General features: G+C 42.4%; 1 protein-coding gene across 1 annotated transcript in view; it reads right to left on the reverse strand.

Annotated features, from left to right (window-relative positions):
• Positions 1-1140: 1140 nt before the first annotated feature.
• Positions 1141-14924, reverse strand: part of FBN2 (fibrillin 2) — a 419303-nt gene continuing 405519 nt past the window's right edge. Inside the window, exons 62-65 of the mRNA XM_061625313.1 lie at positions 14325-14444; positions 5181-5412; positions 2465-2630; positions 1141-1927 (exon numbers count right to left, since the gene is read on the reverse strand). Coding sequence (XP_061481297.1) covers positions 1562-1927; positions 2465-2630; positions 5181-5412; positions 14325-14444 — 884 coding nt within the window. The 3' untranslated portion in view covers positions 1141-1561. The remainder of the gene's footprint in view (positions 1928-2464; positions 2631-5180; positions 5413-14324; positions 14445-14924) is intronic.

A 14924-nucleotide genomic window follows, 5' to 3' on the forward strand; every position in this document is an offset into this window, starting at 1 on the left:
GCATGATCCCCCGAAGACTGCGACTGCCCTGAACCCAGGGTGGGAAGGGGCTCTAATGCTGCACCTATTGCAGGCATGCAGGGGAGCGGTTTCAACCCCTTCGAGAGGTGTTTCGTCTTGTTTGTGGCTTTCCCCATCGCGGGCACACACTGTGGGACTTATAGGGTTAATGAAGGAAAGACTCTCGCTGGCGGTGAGTAACCACGCTGTCTTGGTAAAGGACTGGGCAAGCAGAAAAAACCAGCAGCGGCTGTAGTCGTCCGCCGTACTGCGATTGTGTGTCTGCCCCCCCCACTGCTATAGAGCAGGGAAAACGAAAGCTGCTTACAAAAGGAGCGTGAAAAAACTAGGTGCCGGCTTGGACGCTGAGCCCCAGGGAAGCCGTCTCCAAACTAAAGCTGCCGACGCTGTTGCTAGCTCTCCAAGGAGAAACGGCAGCAAACTCGGCTGGAGAGGGAGCCTGAAGAGGCCGACGGCCCCAGGAGCCGCGGGGAGGGGCTAGTCGCTCCTGCCCACGGAGAAAGGCTTCGAGGGAAAGACACAAGGAACTATTTTGTTTGTTTGTTTGTTTTTTAAAACTTTTTTTAGAAGGGAGAGGAATAAAAACACACGGAGGGAAAGAACAACAGTAAAATGACACATGAAACCTAAACAAACAAACAATACAAGCCTGAACCAACGGAGACAGAGAGGATCCAACCACTTTCGTGTGAAGGCAAAAGAGAAAACTGAGCACGGAGCAGGCGCAGACCAGGAAGGAATCTACAATAAAACGTCAGCAGTACTCTTTTGCCTTCAACCACTAGGTGGAGCTAATTACCCACCTGATATCAAGTTTCCATGCACAGGAGAAACCTCTCTCTCTCTCTCTCTCTCTCTCTCTCTCTCTCTCTCTCTCTCTCTCTGTGTGTGGATTTTTTGACCTTCCGGAGGTGTAGTGCAGTGCTCATTTGGCTACATGATATTTTGAAAAACTACTTTTATGCTATATGGATGACTGGCACAATAATGAAAGGAAACTTTTTTTAATCTATTGGATTCTCTTTTTTAAAAAGAACCTTTTACCTATAATAGTTCAAATTAATAAAGTCTTAAAAGAAAAACAGGTGTTCCCTTTTTTGTGTTAACATAAGTTGTTAAATTCTTCATATATTACTGCATTAAAATAAATAAAATCTCTATTTTTTAATTTAGGAACTATAGCAAAATACCCAACATGCTAGACTGCTAATAGAAAAGAGTAGCTCACATTTTGTGCCATATGCTGACCTCTTGAGCACCAGCTTTTAAAGTATACTTTAAACTGAGGTTATATGGAAGATACAGTAACCATGATTGGCACTGTAGTCAAAGGTCTGGCCATGGTAAAGTTAAAGAGCCATTCTGCAGTCTTGAACAGGATGGAAGGACAGAGAGGTCACTGTCCTTTGTAGTTTTTGGTACTTTTGAAAAAGTAAGTCATTGACTCCTTTAAAGCTTTTGAAAAGTGAAGTAAGTTCAGGTGTGTAAGTACATGAATGGAAGTGAGTCATTCATGAAGTGGAGCTAAGCAGCGGAGGTTTTAGTAGAGTTCAATCCAGAGCCTCATTTTAAGAGCTTCTCCAAGCTCTCCTAGGAGGTAGTTGTCCTCGTTATGTTCTTCCAGTTTCTTTAGCTCATTCTTTTTGTAGATAGGAATGCTAACAATTTCCAGTGTGTAAGTGCCAGCAATTGCCTTTTTCTTAGCAACCTGAAGATAACTCAGCCCATCTTTCTGGTGTATCCGGAAGATGTTGTTGTGATTTCCAAACGAAATGATATAGCGGATGTGGTTTGTCAGGAGCTGTATTGCAGGCATGAGATTTAGGATGTGTTTCTTACTGCAGAGTGCAGACACATTGAACCTCATCTTCAATGGGTTCTTGATGTCCAGACTTTCCAAACTGATCTATTAAACCAGAAGTGAAAGTTGAGGGCAAAAAAGTATAGGCAAACCTCATATCCTCTGTTGTTTATACAGTTCTTATAGCTGTTAATTAGTCCAATTTACCATTGTTGCCATTACGACCCCTCTGATTATTGTGTATGAAATAGGTAGACATTGATTTATACTTGGAAGCTGCATTTCAAGAGGCTGGCAGAATATGAATGGGATTTCTACCATTCTCCCAGAAGTCTTCCCCTGAACCCAAGTTACAACTAGGGGTGACTTTTACAGCAAATACAAATATGAACATCTGTGCTCAGCTCAATTGTATAATATGGAGATTTGTTTGAATAAAGGAAAGTTATAGGCTGTTGGAGGACCTAAGAAATGTTGACCACATTTTTCAATCACATCAGTTGATAGAATAGGGTAATTCCATAAATACCAACCCCTTCCCCAGATTGGGGTGGGGGTAGAAAAAAAAGGTAGCTTGCAACATCTCTTGGACTTTTTTGGGGAAATAAAAAAGATAAACTACTCTTTACAGTACTTGCTTACCTCAGCCACCTCAGTTTGATTGAGGCTTCTTTTCTTCCTGCTGTCTTTTTTGGAGTAGCCATTAATTTTACACTCGTAACACATTTCAGGAGACAAAGCATTATCTTCATCTCCATCTAATGGCAGATATTGGCCTTTATTAAATCCCATACCTGAGACACAGTGCCTGTTGAATAAATATAGTAATGTTAGAACTTGAAAATCTAAACCATCATGTAACATTCCTACTTGTATGTCTTTTTTGGGGGAAAATAGTGTAGCTAACACAAATAGAATAAAGTTTAATTGTCTCAGCAAACCAAAGGAAGGGTGCCCGTCTTTCCTTCTCTTGCCTCTTGGAGGGTCACTGGCCACTTTGGATATAGCAAAAAATTAATTTATTCTGATATACTTTAATACTATTCGGAAAACATCTAAATGATCAATGTTCCACCTTTCCTGCTGTTTTTATGTTTGAAAGACAGAAGAATGTCAACCATATATACCCAAGCAATATGGCATCTTCAGTCCTAAACAGGCACTGATGTAAAGTGTATTGCACCGTGGATGAAGCATGTTTGGTGATATCATACTGGCACCAATGTTGATATGTATCATCATAAGCACTTAATGTACTTCTGTGGCAAATCCTAAGGTTGGTGCTGTTAATTCTTAAAATTTGGTTTCTGTGTTGAACATAAGCATGCAGTCTTTGCAGAAAGGCAGTCATGAGTATGTCTCAGTTATTCTGGGGCAAGATTCAGGGTATCTTTGCAGTATTATACCTGGCTATTTCTGTAGCAATTTTCTGATAGTGGTGAAGAGAAAATCCTCTGCCTAGCTGTAAAAATACATTGGATTTAATCAACTAATCCACTTTTGTTTCCTGAGGACCATAATATTTATTTATATTTATGTATTTATTATACTTGTATACTGCCCCATAGCCGAAGCTCTCTGGGCAGTTTACAGTAACTAAAAACAAATACAATTTAAAATACATCTTTTAAAAAACAATTTAAAACACAATTAAAAAATTTAAAACAATATAAAACACATGCTAAAGTGCCTGGGAGAAGAGGAAAGTCTTGACCTGGCGCCGAAAAGTTAACAGTGTTGGCGCCAGGCGCACCTCGTCAATCAGATCATTCCATAATTTGGGGGCCACCACTGAGCAGGCCCTCTCTCTTGTTGCCATTCTCCGAGCTTCCCTCGGAGTAGGCACCCGGAGAAGGGCCTTTGATCTTGAACATAGTGTATGGGTGGGTTCATATCGGGAGAGGTGTTCCATCAGGTATTGTGGTCCCAAGCCATGTAAGGCTTTATAGGTGAAAACCAGCACCTTGAATTGAGCTCGGAAACATAAAGGCAGCCAGTGCAAGCGGGCCAGAATCGATTTTATATGTTCGGACTGTCTGGTCCCTGTTACCAATCTGGCCGCTGCATTTTGCACAAGCTGCAGTTTCCGAACCGTCTTCAAAGGCAGCCCCACGTAGAGTGCATTGCAATAATCTTATTTAAAGGTTACCAGAGCATGGACAACTGAAGCTGGTTATCCCTGTCCAGATAGGGACGTAGTTGGTAGAAGGCACTCCGTGCCACTGAGGCTACTTGAGCCTCAAGTGTCAGAGATGATTCTAGGAGAACCCCCAAGCTACGAACCTGCTCCTTCAGGGGGAGTGCAACCCCATCCAGGACAGGTTGGACATCCACCATCCGGTCAGAAGAACTACCCACTAGCAGCATCTCAGTCTTGTCTGGATTGAGCCTCAGTTGATTAGCCCTCATAATAGACTCTAGGGCAGCCTTTCCCAACCGGTGTGCCTCCAGATGTTGTTGGACCACAACTCCTATCAGCCTCAGCCATTGGCAATGCTGGCTGAGGCTGATGGAAGTTGTAGTCCAACAACATCTGGAGGCACACTGGTTGGGAAAGGCTGCTCTAGGGTACCAAAAGTATTACCAAACTCATACTGTTCTGTTGTATAAAGTGAAGAGAATGGGTTTGATGGTAAACAACAACCACCCAATGTGTCATGCACCCCCCCTGCCACAGTGGGTGCTAGGGAAAGTTTGATAAGGAAAGGTGAATGGAGCTGGTTGAGTTTGCACTGGCTGGCAGAGTTGCTAAAAGATCCCCAGCAGTAATCATTGTTGAGGATTAAGCAAAAGTGGCCTGCTGGGTGGAAGAGAATCACTATGCTAATTTTCTGGCAAGTGGTTTGCTGTTGCTTACTGGAAGATAGAGGGGCGAGGTGGTGGGGAGGTTGGCATGGTGCAAAAGCCCTGGTGGAGACAATCCAGAGCTCCTGCTGATGCATTTGCATCACACTGACCTCCTTGCTCCCTCTCCCTCTCCCTCCTGGTAAGCAACAGTGAGCCATCTGCCCAAAAGCTAGTGTAGCACCCCACCCAGTGAGACGCTTCTGGGTTTAAGACTTGGTGAGACTGATGTAGCTGTGCATGTAGGACTGCAGTTTTGTAGAGGAACAGATTACAAAAAGTGTCTCCTATTGCTGGATTGTGTAAAGACTTCCCATCACTTTGGAAAGTGCACATAATGCTTCCTATTCTCCTGCAATCAATCAGGAATAGTACAGGTGTTCTAGTGGTGAAAAACATGTGTTTTATCAATGCATTAACAATTTGGGTTACCTGAGTCTTCTAGGGGATAGGATTTAGCATTGCAATAAAACATGTTGTTGCTGCTCCATAGGAATCACTGACAAATACTTACCCTTGTCCAACTCTGTAATATCCAGGTGGGCAGCCACAAAGATAACCACCTTCTGTGTTGGAGCAGCCATAATTGCAGGGGTTCTTAGTGGATGAACACTCATTTACATCATGGCATGCACTTGAGAACTGATCGTAAGAAAATCCAGAGGGGCATGCACATTTGTAGCTTCCAAGAGTGTTGTAGCATGAAGCTGAGCCACAAATACTAGGATTTGAGCATTCATTTTCATCTATTGCCAAATGACAACATATTATTTTTTTGAGGTACACAGAATTTATCATCAGAACAGTAGTCAAAACAGTTCCCAATTTCTAATCTTAAAGACTGGAACAGACAAGTGTTCTGCTGTTTTAAAGAAATACAAGGCAAAACATACTTCATTAGGGTAGCGGGGATAAATATCCCACCCCAATAGCATGAGAGAGCATTTATTCTGTTTTCTTTCTCTCTCCAAGCCAGAGCTACTGTTTTTCCCTTAGCACATATGCATTTTTCCCTGTGCATGTAAGATGATCTCAGGTGGGACTTGAGCTCCACCTTGTGGTTGAAGGCAGAAAAGACAGCTTGATTTTTTGCAGACTCTTCTAGACTCCCATAATACAGAGAGATCAGTTTTTTCTGCCTTCACCAGGTGTCATTGGGTTCATGCTCTCTGTTCTTTTTTTTTTTCTGGATCAGGCCCGCATTTTAAGAGTTATTTCAGCGTGATTTCTCTTATCGTTAACTCTCTACTAATTCCTGGTGCTTAGCTTCTTTATTCATTCATGTTCCCCCCCCCGGGTATTATTTCTCAGACTTTTCTTTCACTGTAAATCTACTACTGCCTTTTTGTTTCATTTCTCCCTTCAGGAAAAAAGAGCCCACCACTGGATTCTGTTTTTTACCTCAGAAATGTCCACTCCAACTGCAGCCTTTGTCATCAATGCCCCCCCCCAGCATTCCCCTCCTCCATATTCAGACTGCCCTGTTGTTCTTCCTTGTCCTTCCTGGTGCTTGTACTGTTCAGTATTACCTATCCCACTGTCCCCATAAGCCCTGCCAACGCATCAGCAAGCACAATCAGTCCCACTGTTGGGCTATGGGAAAATCTAAAGAAAAATTTAAAGAAAAACCAGTGGTTCTTGCCAAAAAAGTCTAGGTCTCTGGCTCCACTTCCCACCATAACAACTTTGTCAGCTGCTTTTACACAATAGAGCCCTTAACAACTTTGTCAGTGCCAGGTTTCTACACAACAGAGCCCGTAACTAGTGGCAGTTAGCACCAACCCCTTTCCTGGGGCCAGAGGGTGTCTTGCCACCTTTGTTATCTGTGGGTAGGGAGTCTATGCAAACACCCTCTGATTTTATTACACCATCACTGAGATCCTTCAGCACAGAAGGTCTGTGGTAATGGGGGGGAGAATATCAACAGAATCTTGTCATTCTCCCTTCCCAGTGAGAGACTTTCTGCCCCTTTTATGTCTTGCAGGATCATAGTTCCTGGCCCACTTCATCAGCTGGGCTGCCTCATGTTTTCCAGTCACTTTCATCAGCTTCATCAACTGGGCTGCCTCCATCAGCACAATTGCATCTATTAGCTCACATGCTTCAACAATTAAAGAAGCTTGGCTAGCTGACCTTTCTAAGTATTTGGCTGCTACATTTCAAATTATGCCTCACACCTTGCAGCGGACTCCTGCTATACCAAGTTCCAGTTTACTGCCAAGCCAGTCTTATTCTTCATGGCAATAGGGTGCTCCCTCTACTCCACAGGTTGTGCCCCAGGCCCTTGGTTCCACTCCATACATCACCTGACCCCCATGCTGTACAGAGACATGTGATCTAACTAGACTAGAAAGGACCCTCCAGACAGAAATGAGGATCAAGATTCTGATTTGATTGTTCTGAGGAGAAATGGATTGTTGTTTCAGAGCTCAAGGATGTGGTTTCTAATTGCCTCTTCCAAGATTTCCACTCTCACCTTGGTGTGCAACATGATGGAGCCTCAACATCTGAATTTCAAGAAGAAACCTCGTGCTCATTCAGGATAGCAGCAGTATATCCTGATCCTTGACCAAAGTCCAGAGTGGCAAGCTTCAGTAACTGTTTTCTAAAGTCATCAAATCTGAGTATGATAAACCCTTGCACTGCAAGAAATTTGTTCCCACAGTTAACAAGTATAATGCTCTAGAGCAAACTCTTGTTGATGACCACATTGCGGGGCTAGTGATCCTTCTGTGAATCTATAATGCAGGACTAGTGAGTCCTTCTTTGAATCTCAAAGTTTTGAATACACAGCTAACGGGCACCATGGAATGAAAGATGGATCTGGGTTTGAGGTGAGTTCAAAACTCTAGTGCCTTGTCAGTACTTGGGCTGCTTCGGCCTCAGTCTTTTCAAGGGCCTCCTTGTTCTGGTTGGGAGGCTTGCTGGATGGTCCACAGCAAGATCCCTGTAGAATCCACAAGTCTCTCTTGAAACTCTCTCATGCTGTAGCCATCATGGCTTATGCTTCCATGGATGCAGTGTAAGTTTCCAGTAGAGCCCTGGTGGAGGGCATTTTCACAAGCAGGACTCCTTGGTTATGCCATTCGGAAGCAAATGTCACAGCTCTGCACCAACCTGTCCTCTGTGCCTTACTCTTTGGTAAGTTCTTTGGTGACATAGCCTTGGAGAAGGTTCTGGTGGAGTCAAAAAACAGAGGAAAATGATGTCTTCTTCTAAGGAAAAAGAAAATAGACATTCCTTTCATAGGTTGTCCCATCCCTGCCTGGCCAACCATTCATTTTGGGTCTCCAGGCCAGCTGGAAGAGGTTAAGATGTTTGGTCTATCTGCCCCTTCTGGAATGCCCAATGTTCTAGCAACAGGAACCAGTGACAGTAGTCTCGTAAATTTGGACCAGGCACCCAGTTGCAAGGCAACAGCACCAGTTTTTATGTTAACACCCTTCCTGTTGGAGGTCGTCTACAGCTATTCTCAGATGGCTGGCACAAAATCACCTTGGGAGTACTGCAGACTATGAGCCAGGTCATCATACTCTCCCCAGAGGTTCCTTCCTTTGCCTCTTTCCACCAGTCTGGAAAAGGGAGCCAGGGTTCAGAATGCCATTCAGCATCTACTTCCGCTCTCTGTACTAGAACCAGTTTCCCCAGGGAGATATTCTAAGGCATCTATTTCAGTTTGTTTACTGTGGCTTCTTCAGGACAGTGGTAGACCTGAAACATCTAAATGAGTTCATTCCATATCACAAGTTCCATATGGAAATGCTTCTGCCCATCAAGGAGGCCCTAGAAAGGGGGGCTTCCTGACATCAATTAATCTCAAGGAAGCAAGTTCCTATTTTGTGCCCACACAGGTGTTACCTGAGGTTTTCGATCAATGACCTCCACTTCCAGTACAAGGCCATGCCCTTTGGCCTGTCATTGGCCCCCAGGGTGTTCATGAAAATCATGGTCCATCTTAGTCTGCCAGGGATTCACATTTATGCCTATCTGGATGATCTCTTGATTCGGTCTTCTGAGGGCCTGGGAGGATGTACACATCAAATTGGTATGTCAAGTGCATGGGTTTCTGATCAACCACACAAAGAGTCAACTGTGTCCACTTCAACAGATCCTGCATATGTGGGCTGTGACATGTGACATGACACAGAGATGGGGGGGTCATGTCATTTTCACCAGAATGCACCTCCAAGAGTTGACTGGTGGTCCATTCTGTTCTACCCTCTCCATCAGTGGATCTCAAGAAACTTGCAGGAATCCTAGTCTTCATGGTCTGGGCAATTCATATAACCCCTTGGGTGGGACTCCAAATCCACCCTCTTCAATAGGTCTTGCTGCCCTTTCAGAGCAACACTGCAGCCAGACATCACCTTCAGGTTTCTCTGTTATGTGCAGTTTATTGGTCTTTGGTCTGGTAGTCAGAGGAGGCCATTTTGTGAGGGGAGTTCCACTCAGAGACTCTCTCTTGATGATTATAACATCAGATAGTTATGTCAGCCCAGTCTAATAATCTCTCCTTCTTCATTGGACAGAGACTCATATGGAGTCCCTCATGGTGGAGCATCTAAAAGATGAGGAAAACGATGAGGCGAATGCCTAGGGAACAAGTGGAGACTGCATCCAGATGTTTTCAGGAAACTCAGTGGCATCAGAAAAGTGTAAGTGGATCTGTTCATTTCTAATGCCATACGGAAGATTACCAGCATAGGTTAGATGTCAAGTGCAAGGTTCCCTATAACCACGCCTTCATGGGTGTGCATTTAGAGTCCTGAAACCATCCCCGTTGGCAAGCCTTAGTATTGCAAACACGTCTTTAAGGATACATGCTTCCTAAAGTCCTTTGACATTGGCTAAGTTGTGAATTACCATTCTCAGCTTGAGAACAACTTGACATAATACACACACACAAACCAGATGGTTGTGGGTTGTTGTGTCTAGACCTGGGAAAGCTGCACATAAACAACCTAAGGGCTTGCTGTATGTGATAGCACCACCAGTTGGCCACTAAAAAACACTAAGCTGAGGATGACTCAGTAAAATTGGTCATCCTTTTAGTCTAAAGTTTGGTGCCACCCCAGGGCAAGGCAGACATCAGACTATGGCTCAGAAGACCTAGAGGGCATGGTCACTTTAACTCACTGGAGACTGGCACCACTGTGAAACAGATGTCTTAGCAGCGACCAAGGGCTGTAAATATCTGCTGTTTCTTAACTCTGCCTTTTCATAAATATTTCGGTTAGAACTTATCAAAGCTTATGTCGTTAATTGCCTTATCAGTATCAAGGGTGACTCGCAGCCCAGGAATAGCAACTCTGTGGTGTCACATCGTTCTCCCCACAACTATCAGTTTTTTCCTCCTTCTACAAGATTCCCTCAGCAGAAGCCATAGAAGCTCTTGTCTTTCTGTGGACACAGGGGCTGTTGTACATGCTTCCTCCTATGCTGCTTTTTTCCAAAGTCCTCAAGAAGATCTGAGATGAGAGGAAGAGAATTCTTCTACTAGCTGCATACTGGTCACAGAGACCATGGTTCTCTGAGATACTGTCTAGCAACATCTGCCTTGTGGCAGCTACTCGAAGAACTGTTATCCCAGGGACATCTGTAGCATACAACTCAGCCTGGTGAAACCTTCATGGGTGGTCATTCAGATGAAACTTTTACTAAGACATGTCTCTCACCATCAGTAGTTGATACCATAATGGCTCTTAGACATTCTTCTGTTTTATTTTTATGAAAGTACATGGAAGGTGTTTATCTGCTTGGTGCTGCCAGGAGCAGTTAGCTCCCAGGACAGCAGGTGTTAATCTTCCATCTTCCTTCAAGATGGGCTAAGACCCAACATTCTTCAGCAACAAGCTTCGCCTCTGTCTTTTCCACAACTCCAGAGAAATCCTTGGAGTCTGGCCCATTCCTGAAACATTTCCTGCGAGGAGCCACTGTCTCAGCAACTCCAATCCAGCATCACTTCCCAACCTGGGATTTGCACAAGGTTTTGATTGCCCTTCAGAAGCTTCCTTTTGAGCTTCTATCCCTTTGTCTACTTTCTTTCAACATTCTGTTTCTCATTGCTATCACTTCTGCCTGGAGAATTACAGAACTCAATGCTCTGTGAACAAAACTACTGTACCTTCCACAAGAACAGAGTGATTCTCCATACTATTTCTTCTTTCTGTCAACAGGAGCTCATTCTACCCTCTTTATGTCCTTCACCTGTCTATCCAGCTGGAGAAGCTTGGTACTCATTGGATGTACTTAGATTTACATCTCAAGGCTGAAGTCCTTTTTGCCAAACTGATGCCGTTTCACCCCTCTTCTTTGGGAAGAAGTGTCCACCTCCTCTCTGTCTAGATGACTTAAAGTCTGCATAGCATTGGCTTATGCTGCCTCTTCCATCTAAGATTCTGGCACACTCTGCCAGGGTGGCAACTACTTCAGCTGCCTTTTTCCTAAATGCTCCTCTTCATGAGGTTTGCAGGATGGCCACATGAGCTAGCCCTAACATATGTATGGGAGAAGAGACATTTGGTCTTACTGTGAAACTGTCTTCTACTATGTACATGTAAATATGATCTCAGGGCCTCCCCCATTATGTCCTGGGCTGCTTGATTCTGTTCTTGTTTTCTGTTCTGTGGCAGAGAGTGCTTGTTTGCCTGCTTTTGAGGTCTCTGTTCCTATATACAGTATGTCTATTCTGGCTTGTCATGAAAGAACTGATCCCTGTGTGTAAGGGGAGACTAGAAGACTCTGCAAAATCAAACGGTGTCTTTTCTGCCTTCAACCACAAGGTAGAGCTCAAGTCCTACCTGAGATAATCTTTACATGCACATAGAAGACCATTCCATGATAAGACCAAATGTTTCATCTATGTGAATGCAGGCTGCAGGTATAAGTGTCCTTCAGCAACACACATTGGTTTCCATTAGCTGCTTATCATGGCATTGTAATCCTGTGGTCTATGCCTCATTAGTGGCAGCTACTGATCCTTTCCTCCTTGCTGATTTGTTTCTTAGTCAGAGTTCTGAACTTTTTTACAATTCCAGAGGTTACTCAGCCCTATAATATGGAAAGTAAAATTAAGCAGTTACTCACACAGTGCCTTGCAAAAGTACTCAGACCTCTGATCAATGCTGTCATATTACTGAATTACAAATGGTACACTGTAATTTGTTCTGTATATTTTATTTTGAAACACTGAAACTCAAAATCAAGTATTGTAAAGTGACATTGGTTTTATGTTGGGAAATGTTTGTAATTAACATAAATATGTTGCTTGCATAAGTATTTAATTCCTGTGCCGTGGAAGCTCCCACTTTACACAGATGAAAGAAACTGCCCTGTCAAGGACATAATTACCTTACCATTGGCCTCCACCTGTGAACCATTGAAGTTGCTGTCACATTGTCAGGATAAAAATGCCACTGTTGAAGGATCATTGGTCAGGCTGTGGATCTGAAGGAAAATGAAGACCAAAGAGCATTCTACAGAAGTGAGAGATAATGTAATAGAAATGTATAAGTTAGGAAAAGGATACAAAATCATATCCAAGTGTTTGGATATCCCAGGAGACTTGTGAGAGAAGCCACAGAGAGGTCAACAATCATTTTGAAGGAACTACAGAGTTCAGCGGCTGGGAGTGGAGTAATGACACACCAGTCAACTATATCCAGTGCTCTGCATAACACTGGCCTGTATGGGAGGGTGGCAAGAAAGAAGCAGTTACTCAAAAAGTACCATGTGAAAGCACATCTGGAGCTTGCCAGAAAGCATGAGAGTGCCCTAGGTGCGATGTGGGAAAAGGTTTTGTGGTCAGATGAGACCAAGATAGAGCTTTTTGGCCAAAACTCAAAGCTCTATGTGTGGCTCAAACCTAACACTGTTTAGATCTAAAGTTAAAAATCAACCGTAACAGATGCAAATGTGTTTCACACGAAGTTAAGGTATGTGGTCATTACAATTACAATTTATAAAAGATTTTTAAAGGTTTTTTAATACAAACAATAATAAACATTAATTCATACATATGAAATTTTTAAAAAGACAAAATTGTCTCCTGAATCAAAAGTGCCTAAGTCTTTAGTCCATACTAATGAATGAATACACACTTCTACTATAGTGCTTTTGTAAAAGCTGCTGGTTATCTTGCTTGTAGATTTTAAATATACACATCTTGCTCCATTTTGGGACAGATTTAAAATCTACAAAGCAAGATAACCAGCAGCTTTTACAAAAGCACTATAGTAGAAGTGTGTATTCATTCATTAGTGTGGACTAAAGACTTAGGCACTTTTGATTCAGGAGACAATTTTGTCTTTTTAAAAATTTCATATGTATGAATTATTGTTTGTATTAAAAATCTTTTATAAATTGTAATTGTAATGACCACATATCTTAACTTTGTGTGAAACTCAAACCTAACACTGCCCACGCCTCAAGACACACCATCCCTACAGTGAAATATGGTGGTGGCAGCATCACGCTGTGGGGATGTTTCTCATCAGCAGGGACTGGGCATCTTGTTAAAATTGAAGGGAGAATGGATGGAGCAGAATACAAGGAAATTCTGCAAGAGAACCTGCTTCAGTCCACTAAAAAACTGAAACTTGGGAGGAAATTCACTTTTCAGCAGGACAATGATCCCAAGCACAAGGCCAAAGCAACACTGGAGTGGCTCAAGAACAAAATGATGAATGTCCTACAATGGCCCAGTCAAAGTCCTTATCTCAATCCAATTGAGAATGTGTGGTGCTCTTTGAACATTGCGGTCCACAAGCGATGTCCAACCAACCTGGGTGACCTGGAGCAAATCTGCCAAGAAGGATGGGCCAAAATTCCTCCAATACTGTGTGCAAAGCTGGTACATACCTACCATAAAAGACGTAAAGTTGTTATAGCAGGAAAAGGTGGCTCTACCAAATATTAATGTGTGTGGGTTGAATACTTATGCAAGCAACATGTTTGAGTTTTTTATGTTGCTTACAAACATTTCCCAACATAAAATCAATGTCACCTTACAATAATTGATTTTGAGTGTTTCAAAATAAAATATTGTACAGAACAAAATTACAGTGTACCATTTGTAATTCAGTAATATGAGAGGACTGGTCAAGGGTTTGATTACTTTTGCAAGCCACTGTATGTTGCTTCTCAAAATTGCAGAAGATAAGGTAATGCATGCTTGTGCTCTCCATGCAGAAAGATGCATCTTTGGGATGATAGTGGACTCCTAGAGTTTTCATACCTGTTAAAAGAGCTGGAGAGATGCACTGATTGGAAGATCAATGTACTTAGAAATGGCTTTAAATATAAAATAGAGAATTAATGCTGCTCCTTCATGTGCAAAAGCAGTCCTTGGTTCTGTTTTCTTCTAATTGTCTGATCAAGATTCCCACAGAGTGACATTTTTACAGAGAAAGTGAATGGCAATTCAAATGTCACTGTAGGTGCATCACATGCAGAAAGAACAAATTATATAAAACTAATTTTGGATTTAGTTGCATTAGCTATAGTTAATACTGAAATGCAAAATCACAGAAAGTTGGGTCTGACAACATTGTAAAGACTCCAGATTGTCAAATTCTGATTTGAACATAGGCATATAATTTTCTTTTATATCTTGAATTTTAAATTCTGGAATGATCTGCTTGCAAAACCATCTTCTTACCCACACATTGATTCCACTGATAATGCTGAACATATCCTTGTGGGCAGCCACATCTGTAGCCACCAAGAATATTTTGGCAGCCATGCTGACACCTGTGATTTCCTTCACACTCATCCACATCTATAAAGAAATAATAAAGGACAAAAGAAGAAAAGCTAAACAACTTGCTGAATTTGCTATTCACAAATACTCTTAAGCTGCAACTCTGTACTCACTTACCTGAGAGCAAGTTCCATTAATTCATTGGGACTTACTTCTAAGTAAATAGGCATATGATTGTGCTATTAGTTACCTTAGCAAGAATTTCTTCATAGACAATTAGAGCAGGTAGCAACCCCAACCTTTTCTTCCTCCCTGGAAAGATGCTGTATCTTCTCCAAGGAATACAATCCTTAGCTTTTAAAAGACGCCCATTTCAATATCTCATTGATGAATGTTACAGTTGGGAGGTGTTTACTGATAGAACATGTAAATCTGCTTTGGCACATTTCAAACAAATCACTTCTAATTCAGTTGCCTTGGTAAATAGTACTCCTCCTGTATGTCATTTTTATAGATATTTTGAACATTTCATTCTTCTTTTCTTACATTAAATATGCA

The sequence above is a fragment of the Rhineura floridana genome, chromosome 1 (assembly GCF_030035675.1).
Source record: "Rhineura floridana isolate rRhiFlo1 chromosome 1, rRhiFlo1.hap2, whole genome shotgun sequence".
In the NCBI taxonomy this organism is placed as follows: domain Eukaryota; kingdom Metazoa; phylum Chordata; class Lepidosauria; order Squamata; family Rhineuridae; genus Rhineura; species Rhineura floridana.